Source organism: Strigops habroptila, chromosome 5 (genome assembly GCF_004027225.2).
Source record: "Strigops habroptila isolate Jane chromosome 5, bStrHab1.2.pri, whole genome shotgun sequence".
In the NCBI taxonomy this organism is placed as follows: domain Eukaryota; kingdom Metazoa; phylum Chordata; class Aves; order Psittaciformes; family Psittacidae; genus Strigops; species Strigops habroptila.
The window spans coordinates 6,727,381-6,739,591 of NC_044281.2; the positions used below are offsets into that span (position 1 = coordinate 6,727,381).

General features: G+C 50.4%; 1 protein-coding gene across 6 annotated transcripts in view; it reads left to right on the forward strand.

The window, feature by feature from the left end:
• The first annotated feature begins 6,008 nt into the window (after positions 1-6,008).
• MLPH (melanophilin) overlaps positions 6,009-12,211 on the forward strand; it is a 30,646-nt gene continuing 24,443 nt past the window's right edge. For 3 of the 6 annotated variants that reach the window (XM_030487566.1, XM_030487567.1, XM_030487569.1), the window contains exons 1-3: positions 6,489-6,992; positions 11,025-11,246; positions 11,467-11,603. In XM_030487566.1, coding sequence (XP_030343426.1) covers positions 6,883-6,992; positions 11,025-11,246; positions 11,467-11,603 — 469 coding nt within the window. In that variant the 5' untranslated portion in view covers positions 6,489-6,882. Of the gene's footprint in view, positions 6,081-6,479; positions 6,993-11,024; positions 11,247-11,466; positions 11,604-12,211 lie in introns of those variants that run through there. The other 3 variants (XM_030487565.1, XM_030487568.1, XM_030487571.1) reach the window with 3 other exon arrangements.

The following is a 12,211-nucleotide window of genomic DNA, read 5'->3' on the forward strand; positions in this document are numbered from 1 at the left end:
ACCTGGGCGAGCAGCACCCCAGCATGGTTGCCTCCAGGGGTAGGCTGTGGGTGATGGAAAAAGGATGAGGGCTGCAGTTAGCTCTGCTGCCTGGAGCAGCAGACAAGCAGGAGGGCTGATGAGAAGCACAGGACCCAGACTGAGCTTGAACCTACTCATCAGACACTTGTTAGATGAGTAGAGAGCAGCCCCCCAGGCTCTCACATCCCCAGGGATGGTGGGTGCTGGGGCTCTGGGGCGCTTCCTGCCTTCCCCTCATTGCCCCAGGGACTGATGCTGAGACAAGTTAATGGAAGGAGCTTTCTGGATTCAGGGAGCAGATGATTGCAAGAAAGATTCTTTCCTCAACCTTCCCCCTCTGCAGCCTATTCGTATTTGGAAGAACAGCTCTGCCTTCCCTCCCCCTGCCTGCCCCAAGCCCTGGCAAGTGGCCACCTCATCCTGGAGAGGCAATGGGATCCATCAACATGTTCAAAAGAGGACAGGAATAATGGTGCTCACTGGCAGTACAGGGCAGAGACGGGCACATGGAAACTCATTAGAGAGCAGATCGACTGGTGAGGCTCTCCTCAGGCGACCTTGCTGGGAGCACTTGCACAGCACTGATGCTGCTGGCTGTGTCCAACAGTACTTCCCACCCCTACAGGATTGCATCTGGTGGGGAGAAAACCAATATGCTCTGTCTTTTCTAGCTGCAAGGCATCTCATCTTGAGCAGGGAGGGCAATGAAGCACTGGGACAGCTTCAGGAGGGACCAGGGAACATCCTGGAAGATGGAGCTTCAAAACAGAGCCTGGGGCAGGTTGGCAGGATGGAAACAAGCTGCAGCTCAAAACAAATTCCATGGCTGGTGCCCTAGCCACCCAGCTTGAGAGCAAAGAAGGGTGCTGGCGCAGAAGGCTGGTGGGGGGATGGCTGCCAGAAGCTGTGGTTTAGGCCATGGGGTCTGCACTGTGGTTCTCTGCTGTTCTAGGGCCTCAGGGCTTCTGTTGCAGAAGATGTTGAGCCCCTTCCTGGTCCTTTGTCCTGATTCCCAGCTTGGGTGAATTAAAAGGAAAAAGCCAGCTGCTGTTGCTTGCATGGGCAGTCAGCAAGACCTCCAGGAGGGTTTCTGATTTGGGGTTTCCCTCTGGTGGGAATAGTCTGCTTCTCCTATTCCCAGTTAGGTAGCCTTTTCCAAGCTGGTTTTAGGCTTGGTTTTCCCCCTTTTTGACATCTGTGGATCTCTGCTGATCTCCAGGAATTTATCTTTGGTGTCTTTTACACAGGTTGAGTTGTCATCAGTTTCATTACGCTGTCTCCCCAACAGAAAGCAGACATCCAGTGGCAAAGGACAAACATTTGGGATCTGTTTCTTCTGTGCAGTGTATCAGCCTCTTACCATGGTAGAGACCTCTCTGGGCTTTAGCAAAGTAGGAATGAGTTCAGAGATGACAGCCTGTGCCTTCAGACAGCCTGAAGCAAGCACCCTAAACATGCACAAGCTGCTCAGTTCCTCAGGCAGTTAGCTGTCAAGCTGTGCTTGTTTCATTTTTGACCCTGCTATTTGGCTGAACAGGAACATCCAGTTAGTGCCATTACCTGATAACTCTGATCTTCATGGCTTCATAGGTGCTCCGGCTGTTTCCAGTGTAACTGGTGAAGCCTCCAGCCCCTTCCAGAGCATTGCTTTCCATACGGATGATGCGAATCCAGGTCCTTGCTGCAGGCTGAAATCCCAGTCGCAGCATAATTACATTTAAGATTTAAGAGGACGAGAAATGTTCAGGGTGTTCAGGGTGACCCTCTTGGGCATTTGCTGGAATCACCTGAGTTTGTCTGCAGCAAAACTTCCACTTCATCAGTGTCAAAATGGTGTGAAAAAAACTAGTTTTGCTGCAAAGTAGATGGGACTATCCTAGAATAGCGCAGCTGGTCCATGCTCTGTCTCAAGGTTACTATGGCCTATGTTGTGTTTAAGCCTTTGCAAAGCCCTCCACCTCTGTCAGTGATGACTGAGTCCTCAGGCTACTCTAGGCTATTGCAATGGAGGATATTTGAACACATGCATTAAAGCCCAGCCTCTGAGACAGGATAGGACATAGTCTCCAGAGGGAAGGGGTAGAAACCTGACCATTGTGATCTAGTCTCCTCTGCTCTCATTGTGGAGCACTGGGAATGGGAGGGAATCAGTGCTTTTGCCACCATCTGTAGAGGAGTGTGAATGAACCAACCTGTCTAATGAGCAATCTTCTCTATCCTGGATCTCATGATCTTTGAAGTACCAAAGTACTGTTGGCCCAGCCAATCAGCATTTTGCATTTAAGATGTATTGAACCATGTGTCTCTGGCATAACTCCTACATTTAACATGTGTTTAACGTGTTAAAGTCGATGATGAACTTCAATGGGCCCCGAGTACTGATCCTGAAGGTGTTTCTCAGATCACATCTCCCAGGGTGCGGGCAGGATTTGTGTGGTGTCCACAGTCCACATAGCCCAAACCAGTCTTTGTTTCCATCTGCTGCTGCTAGGCTGCAACAGGACACAATCCATTAAGACCTGTGTCGGAAGTGACTTTGAATTCCTGTTGATTTTGTAGGGATTTACTCATGTTTGTTCAGTGACTGTTTACCTTGGTAATTCCTACAGGCTGTAGAGGGTGATGCCCTTTGCCAAGTGTTTTACTGCCCAAAGCAGATGCTTGAGTTGTATTTTTTATCACTGCAAATGATGCATTCCCATAGGATCCAGCTCACTTTGGGTGCTAGGGAAAACACGTTCCTGTGAAAAACATTCCTTTCTTGTGGGATCTCTCCCAGCTAGGTGTTTTTAGGCAAGTGTCTGGATTTCTTTTCATATTAGTAAGTAGAGGAACATTTGCTGCTTTCCAAAGGCAAGCTGGAAATAGAATAGGGATGGTTCAGTCTCACTTGTGTTGCTAAAACAGGTGAGGAAAATGGAAATAGTTCCTGATCCATGGGAATATAGAGTTGTAAGTGATACGAGAGCAGGATGGTGAGCTTGGATCAGGGTTTGGTGTGTAGTCCTCTCTGTAAACAATGCAAAGCTGCAGTGCTTCTCACCTCAGGTTGACAGTAGCCTTGTGACATAATCCATCAAAAATATGATTAGATCCATATTAGAAAAATTGAGGGTAGGTAAGAGAAGGCAGAGACAACAAATCTTACTGCACCACCATCCAGACTAAAGCTCCATAGCATTCACATGGTTAGGAAAAATGTCCTTAAAGCTTCCACCCTAGGAATGATAGTTCACAACCTTTGTTTTCAAGATCTCCATGATGGCAGTTTTCTAATTGCCTCAGATGCCAGAGCATCAATGTTGAATGGCCATTTTCTTTAAGTCAGGCTGTTGGGGTCATTCCAAATGAGATGTGGTCAGGCCATAACATAATTAACAGTCGTATTAATAGATAAGACCCATAACGATCCCTAGCAGGTCATGTACAGAAATAGCAGCAGCGTTGTACACCCTTTCCCTGTCCTACTTGTTCCGCTCCAGTGCAATGGGGTTGATAAGAGGTCTTTGTAAAACTGCCAAAGGGAGAAGGAATGCCATCCCAGTCCTAAGAGATCTCATGACTTGGAGATGCTTTTAGGGGTGTGTTGAGAAAGGCAGAGGTACCCGTGAAATTGCTCCTGCTGCCTTGTTCATTGGAGCTACCCTGGTTTTGCTGTGCTACTGTGAATAAGGGTCTTGTGTCCTCTCTGCCTGTGGCTTGGAGATTGGCTGGTGGATGCTGCTGGTCTGATTCCCCATGGCTTTTGAAAATTCCTGCAGCTTGGCCGAGGTCTTGGGATGACCCTGTGCATACGGGAGCCAAAACACACACTGGAGTCATCCAGGGAGTGAGGAGCAAAGCTGGGGTTGGCACACTGTAAATCATCCTGCCCCCCAAGCATCATTTCAGCAGTTTTTGCCAGTCAGCCTGCTAGCTGTGGCCTGTAAGATCCTCTTTTCCGACCTCTGAGGCTGCAGATGCACCATATGGTATGGTGATCCACCACAGAGCAGTGTGGCATGTCCTCCTGCATCCCCAAGTACCATGTGGACTTCTGCTTTGGTCGTGGCTGGCTGTGTGTGTCAGCACTGGTTTGGCGTGCACGGTTGTGCAGCACTTGGGGCAGATGTTTGGAAAATTGGGTATCGTTATATTAGAGAAACTGTCGGAGGTTCTCCCCTTGGTTTGGCCAAGTAGGGCCCTCTGCACCTGGAGATGCCAGGCTGAAAATGAGGATGGGGGAGTGAGCATGTTGGCTGATTTCACTGGGGTGGCATTTGCTATCTTTAGAAGCAACCGAGTAGTATTTTCATCCATCAGATTTGTTGAATTCTGCTTATGGGTTTACTTCCAGTTATCAGGAAAAAAACCCAAACCACTAAAATGGATGGCTGGAGAAAGCCCAGGCCACTTGTCTGTATAGCATAGAATCATAGAATGGTTTGGATTGGAAGGAACCTTAAATATCATCCAGTTCTAATCGCCTGCCATGGGGAGGGACACCCTCCAGTGTCAGTTCATAGTTGTCTTACAAAAGATCTTGATTTACAGAAGATTACCAAGAACTGCAAAGATAACAGCTCATGTGAATATGAGGTTTAAGAAAGCAGTCCTGCGTCTAGAAGAGCATATTTCTCTTAAAGAAGATAACCCAGAAATCCCATCTGGGATTATGATCTGGCGAGACTCAAAATCAGAAATCACACCTGAGCTCTATCCATGCCTATTTCCTTGGGAGATGCTTAGCTTGTAGCACTCTTCTCTCCCATTTTGCCACTTAGGTGCATGGACCCCCAACTCCACTGGATGTGAGGTCTAGTTCAGCCTCCAGCTAGTAGGAAATATAACTCACATTGTCCTTTGCATCCCTGCTCCTAACCCCCACCCCACGCACACGTGGCCACTGCAGGCACTGGTGAACTTAATATAACATCATCTGGCCCTTTGACATGTGACAGTGTTTGTATGAGTGGCTCTGGATTTGTTTGTTGGATTGGTTTTTTTTTTCTTTTGCGTTCATGAGATTTGGGAGCCTTTATTCATGGTTGGATGATGGGGAAAGAGCTGTGGGCAGGTGGGTTTAATTGTCTTTCTCAGAGCAAAGGATAGCTGGAATCTGGTGGTTAACAGGTCTGAACCACTACAAAACTTTCTGGTACATAACACCACTGGGCTGGGGGAGGAGTGTTTCCTAAAGAGACACAGTTCCCAGGACAACCTAGTACTTGACAGTACTTCACCTAAGATGTTTTCCAGCTAAACCAGCCCTTTTTGGGGGCATCGGCACTGCTGAGCGCTTGCATTTTTCGCATTTTAATTTCGTAGGGGGCCACATCATCCCTATTTTATGTACCCTCCTTATCCTTTTGGAGATGGAAGCATTCAGATCTGAGTGGCGCAAACCCCAGCACTGCAGTTCCTGGCTTGTTTGTCCCAAAGGTCCTGGAACAGGGTCTCGTTGTGATGTTAATTAGTATTTATTGATGCTGTTCAGATGCAGTGGGGCAAACGCGGGCTCTCAAACACACTTATGTAAGGGCCAGCACAACTGATGCCTGGCTGCTGCCAATAAACTAATTGTTTTTGCCGGGACAGCATCTCTGCTGGAAAAGGAACAAGAAATCAATTTCTGGCTTCCAGCAAAGATCATGCATTCCTGATATCTAAGCTCAACGTTGCATCTGTGATCATCACCTTTTCTGCACAAAATTAATCCAAGTTTGGGTTCAAAATCCTTTGCTGGCTCTGTTCATAGAGTTTAATCTAATCTTTGTTTCAAGTGAGTTACTGGGGTGGATAATTCCCTACACCCGTGGGCAGGCGCAGTGCCCGAGCAGCAGCAAGGCTATTCCCACCCAACTATTCCTATTCAGTCTTGCTATCTTGCTCCCTGTTTAGATACCTGTTAGGGGGGAAAAAAGCGTGGTTGGTATTAACATTTGCTCTGATGAAGATAAGAAACAAGTTTCTTTTAATATCCAAGGTCTGGGGAATTCCTGCTTAGACACACAGGGAGTGTTTTACTGAGCAAGAAAACAGCTTTGGTGGTTGGATTATTGCAATGTACATCCCTTTAGGTAGGTGATGTACTTTAGTATTTTTCTTAAAATCCTGTCAAACCCTCTTTTCTTGCTCACTGTAAATGAGGGCAGCACCGTGTCCTCATTAAGTGGACACAAGCAAAGCTCAGCTTCCCAAATTGCTGTGATAGCTAATGTGGGAGGCCGATCTCTGGTGTGGCTGTACTGGTGGGGGAAAGCCGGAGGCTCTTGTTGGTGGAGGCAGAAATCAGACACATAAAAAGAGCTGGGGAGCAAGCAGCAGGGGAGCAGGGGGTCGTGGTGGGGCAGGGCCCACTGTGATGGAGCCGGTTGATGGAACCGATTGGTGCCCCTGTTCGTGCAGGCACAGCTCCTCCCAGGGATGCTCATCCCCCTCCCAAACCCCGTGGCCTGCCTTCCCCGCAGGCGTTGGAAGGTTTCACTTGATTCGCACACCCTGCATAAAAGCAGGCGGCTTCGCTGAGAGCAAACATCTCCTTGCACCCCAGCCGAGCGAGGCGGACGAGGTCTGGAGCTGCCTGCAGCAGTGGGCAGGACCGCGGGGACAGGCAGGGCTGCCCGCCCGGGTGGCGGGAGTCACCCGCAGCGATAGGCACCGTGCCAGCCCTCCTCCAAGGCTGGCTCACCCAGCAGACCGGCTGCAGTGCTGCCAGGGACCGGGAGGCCTGCCGGCATCTCTGCCTCTGCCCATTTACATGGGCAGCCACGGAGGTGGGGCCGAGCTGCTCTTTCCCTCTCCACAGCATCCGACGGTGCGGGAGAGTGAGCACTCGGGGTAGTGATTAACGGGAGCGGCTTCAACCCTCACCGGGACGAGATGGGGAGGAAGCTGGACCTCTCCAAGCTAACCGATGAAGAAGCCAAGCACGTTTGGGAAGTCGTTCAACGAGACTTTGATCTGCGGAAAAAAGAGGAGGAACGGCTGGAGTGAGTATCTGCTCTCTGGTCCGCGAGGTTGGGTGCGAGCAAGCGGTAGCTGTGGGTCCCTGTACGCACTCCTGCGGGTAGGCTGTGGGAATAAGGCGGTGCATGGAGGCTCTGTGCGAGGAGGAACAGCCAGGACCAAGCAGTGAAAATCAAACATAATGGTGAGCAGATGACGCTAACAGCGTCAAGGTGACAAGTTCGGGCTGCAAAGGTGCAAACTGGCACTGTGCCATCAGCGGCGGTGCGGATCAGTGTCATTACGGCGGCTTATGGGGACAAATATGTGGGCCCCACTTAGGAAATGCGTTTGCGGGGATTGATGCTGGCATGGCTCTCACGGGGTGACCTTACGTTGGAGCAAAGGATGGGATTTGGCTACCTTGCTTTTGTTTCATGTGATGATTCTTGTGCGTTTAGGACACAAGGATTATTCGGTGATTCAGTGGGTCCTGGGAGTCTAAAGACTCCTGAAGGATTCTGGAAAAATAACTGAGAGGAGAAGTAAACCTGCTGTAGTACCCTTAAATATGCTACACGGGGCGGTGTGCCGTACTTGGAAAGTTTTAGAGGGCCACAGGTTGGGAAAAGACTGAAAATCCACTGGAGCAGCAAACGGATGTATCATCTAAGTTCTTAGAAACAGGTCATTTGACAAAAGTGCCGTTTGAAAAGTGTTCGGTCGGATTAGATTAATTTTTTAGCCGGAGAAATCGTGGGGTTTAGGTCTTGTTCATTAACATATCAGGCATTGGACTTAGTAATTTCTTAACTGTATTTCAAGAAGCTGCAGTGTCCCTCAGTGCAGTTCAGGGTCTGGCCAAGTTCTCATTGTCATCCCAAGAGGATGGCCCGTGCTCGCATGCCAGGTTTGGGCAATGCTGCACTCCCACTGAGCTCTCCTACCCCTAGCTCTGGACTTTGTGAGCCAGGGCTGGAGCTGATGGCCAGGAGCTCATTGCTTGCTCTGTCAGAGCCAAAGGGAGAGGTGAGGGATGACAGTTATTCTGCATTTGGGACATCTACATCTGTCCTGTTGAACCATCCCCCTAGAGCTCGCTGTTGTGTGTTCCACACCAGGCTGTGTGCGTGCCGCTCCATTTACACCAGTAGCCACAGGAAGCTCTCAGTCGTATGTTTTTGAACCTTCTGATTACATTTTTTTCTTTGCCTAAGAAAACGCAGCCTGTGTAGGAGGCAGAGATAACTCAGTATCGTCATCTGCTGCCTTCCTCTGATGGTAGCTCCGAAGTGCAGGTCGGGAGATCAGACATGGGTGTTGAAAAACATCATCACCCTGGGAAGGATGAATGTCTCCCTTGTGGTGGATCTGAGCTGTGCCTAGAGGAAGGAGGTGCGGACAGACATTGCTGTGCCCTGCAGCAAAGGAGTGGGCGAGGTGAATTCGGTGCTTAGTTGACCTTGGCGCCAGACTGGCTTATCTGGGTCCGCTCCGGTGCCCTGGGGGCTCCCAGATGGAGTGCCGTGGAACGGGAGGTGTGAGGCAGGGGGCAGATGTACTCAGCTGCTGTCGCTTCTCCTGAGCAGTGTTCCCTCTGTCCCAGCAGTCACAGCTTTTTCATTTTAATGGTGTTGAATCGTGTCGCACAGAGGGCTGACGTTAACCCAGCAGTGCCTGGCACTGCCCGAGTCTCTGCGTTAGAGCATGTTACCCCGTCCAAGGCTTTGGTTGCCTCTCTCCAAAAGCTGAAGCCATGCATCAGATGTTTCTGTAATGCCCTGGCACAGACCAGACCACCAGTCTGGGAAAGCGTCACGCTCCTGCATGCTGGACGTGAAGCTGTGTGAGCATTTTCTACCTGTAACAAGCTGGGACATGATGTGACATTGTGGGAGACCCTGCAGCCATTCACCCTGCTCCCTGTGCTCTGACCACCCGCATGGGCTTTTCTGTTCTTTGGTTTCTCTATTCACTGGGCTTGTCTCAACATGCCAACCTTGAAGAATTCTTCCCTTTCCCCAGTTCCCCCCCCCCCCCCCCCCCAGCTTGGTCTTTTTCTTCGCTTTCTGCTGCTTCTCTGCATTTTGTTTTTGGCAAAAGATATTCCCCAACGATGAACAAAGGCTTCAGCTGGCCAGAAACTGCACAGCCGTGCAAGAGGAATGCTTTGCTCAAGAAATGAAATAATGGCCACTTTGGGGGGGCTCTCCCAGGTTCCTTCCATACACATCCCTGCCAGCAGCCCCATTTCTTGGGGACAGCTCTCCGCGTCTTTCCAGAGCTCAGCTGGATTGACTCGCTGAAGTTTGGCATCCCACAGCAGCCTACTCATTCTGCCATGAGCAGAGCAGGGAAAGGGTTGGCTTGTGCTCCTGCCAGCAAGAGGAGACAAGAGGTGTGCAGTCCCTGTGGGTTTTAAACTGGTTTGGTTGAGGCTTGTCCTTCCTTCAACAGGTCTCGTGGGCGAGGGAGGGGAGGCGAAGGGATCCGACCGGTCTGTGGGAACCAGAAAAAGCAGTCCAGTGAAAGATCAGATTCTGCTGGAAACAGCCTTAGCATGGGAGTGGAAAAGGAGCACTGAGCCCAACCCAAGGGCTTTCTATGTGGGGTACTGTTTTTAGCACCCACAGGTAAATGACTGCTGAACATTTGCACTGTGTTGTTCAAAACACTGTGAATAGTTCAAAGTAACACTAGGTGCCCAGTTCAGCCTTTGTACTGATTTTCACATGTTCCAGATCCTTGGTTAACGCCAGCTGGTATCACTCCTGTGTAACAGTGAACGCAGCCCAAGGTGCTGGCAGTGAGCTGACAAGAAAAGTCCCGTGTTGTCGTCCCCCCCCCGGAACAAACCCCAGGAGCTGATCCCTCATGTGCAAGCTGATTTGGTTAAACAGAGATTAGCTTGATTTACTTTCACATCAATCTCTCCACCAGCCACATCACTGCTCCCATGGATGCCCCTGCACCGCGCTGCCACGCCAGCATGGCTCCTGCTGTGGTCAGCCTGGCGTCAGCCCGTCTCCCTGCTGGCTGGGGGGGCACTGGCAGCACCACCAGAAGCCTTTGGTCCAGGCTGTGCTCCTGAAGTAGCCTCCAGTCCTGATTGATTGAGGGTTTTGGCCCTGGCTGACTTCTACCTTGGAAAATGCAGCTTCCAAAATGCCTAGGCAGAAAACAACCTTCTAGGGACCTTCCCTACAACTCAAATATTGCCTCGCAGCCATAGCCCCAAAGGCAAACATACCTGAAGCAGTGCGTGGTGCAGGGAACAAACAGAAAGCCTTTGGGTAGTGCAGCAGGCTCTCACTAGCTGGGCAGCATTTTACCTGTGATGGCCCTGGCTGTCACAGGGGGTTCAGCCTCACACAGGCAGCTTCTTGAATGGGGACCTGCTCTAGCAGCCAGATCTGAATAGCAAAGGGAGCCTGTAGGGATGGACTGCTAGGAGAAGGCGCTTTTGAAAAGTGCTTGTGCTGGCCAGGCATTCACAGGACTGTCATAAACATCTCCTCCTGCTGCTGTTCTCTGAACAGCCAGAACCTTGTTGCACATCACTTCTGCCTTTAACAAAAGCCTTGGCTGAATTTAGCACTGAAGTACTAGATTAAAAACCCCTTTTAGTCCTTTTTAATCTCAGACTGCTTTCCCTCCCAGAATTCCAGAAAGCTTTTCATTCCCAGCTGAACTTTAGGCTGAAAGATTGTGCTGGGTTGATATACAGCCAGATACTTTGAGAGGAGCCACCCTGCTGAGATTCGTGGGATTGATCAATTGACCAATAACCTGTGAAGCAAATGGGCCAGGTTTTGGCTCAGTCAAATTCAATCTCAACAGCAGCAGATCCTAATGTATATTAGCCTGCCTGGAATCTGGAGCCTGCTTCTTTGTTCAGCTTATTTAATTGGTGATATGTCAGTTATTAGATTTGTCCTGCAGTGTTTTCCACAAGCTGTGGGACTCAGGATGTTCCCTGGAAAATCATTCCTGCAATGGTTGAGGTGTGATGGGATTTGCCATGTGAGAACTCACAGTGAAATGGTGACAAAAAGTTTTGGGATGTGTTTTTGCAGGGAGCTAAAATGCAAGATCAACCAGGAGAGCAGCAAGAGAGAGTTCCTGACAAATCAGTCACACCTCAATGAAACCCACTGTGTCCACTGCCTCCAGCCCTTCAAGTTCCTGCTCAACAGCAAGCGGCAGTGCCAGGACTGCCACTTCTACACCTGCAAGAACTGCAGCCGCTACAACAAGAAGGAGCAAGGCTGGGTCTGCGATCCCTGCCGCCTCTCCAGGTACCACTGCTGCCACGGAGGATGAGGCAAGCCTTGGGGCTGAGGCTCAAGATGGGTCACCCAAACTCAGCATCCCTTTATTCTGCTTAGAAACCAATTCTGCTGACTAGAAAACAAACTGGGGATTTGTCAGGAGATGGTTTCTGGGTGAGGGTCTGGTCACCTCAAGTGCAGCCAGGCTGGCTCACCTTGTATGTGTGTGCACTGTCTCTTTGGGCAGGATCGTGAAGATCGGTTCCCTGGAGTGGTACTATGAACATGTGAGATCCCGTTTCAAGAGGTTTGGAAGTGCCAAGGTGCTGCAGTCTCTCTACGGCAGGCTGCAGCCGGGGCATGGCGCCAACTCCGCATTTCTAGGTGAGGAGGGGCACCGGGGTTTCTCCTGTCCTGCTGAGCATGGGGAGTCTGCACAGCACCATGCTGGGATGTGCCAAGGGAGGAAATGAGCACTGATGCTGCTCCGAGTGCCTTGTGGCTTCCAGACCATTCAAAACGTGCTGGGGAGGAAGCAGAGATTCAGAGTCATGTGTTCATCCTAAGAGCAGCAGAGCGCATGTTCTTGGAGGATGCTCCGAGGGCTGGAGCACCTCTCCTATGAAAACAATCTGAGCAAGCTGGGCTTGTTCAGCCTGGAGAAGAGAAGGCTCCTTAAGGGGAGACCTTAGAGCAGCTCCAGTGCCTAAAGGGGCTACAAGAAACCTGGAGAGGGGCTTTGGGCAAGGCCTGTAGGGACAGGACGAGGGGAATGGCTTTGACCTGCCAGAGGGGAGATTGAGATGAGCTCTTACGCAGAAGCTCTTCCCTGTGAGGGTGCTGAGGCGCTGGCCCAGACTTTTCCCAGAGAAGCTGTGGCTGCCCCATCCCTGGCAGTGTTCAAGGCCAGGTTGGACACAGGGGCTTGGAGCAACCTGCTCTAGTGGAAGGTGTCCCTGCCCATGACAGAGGGTTGGAACGGGATGAGCTTT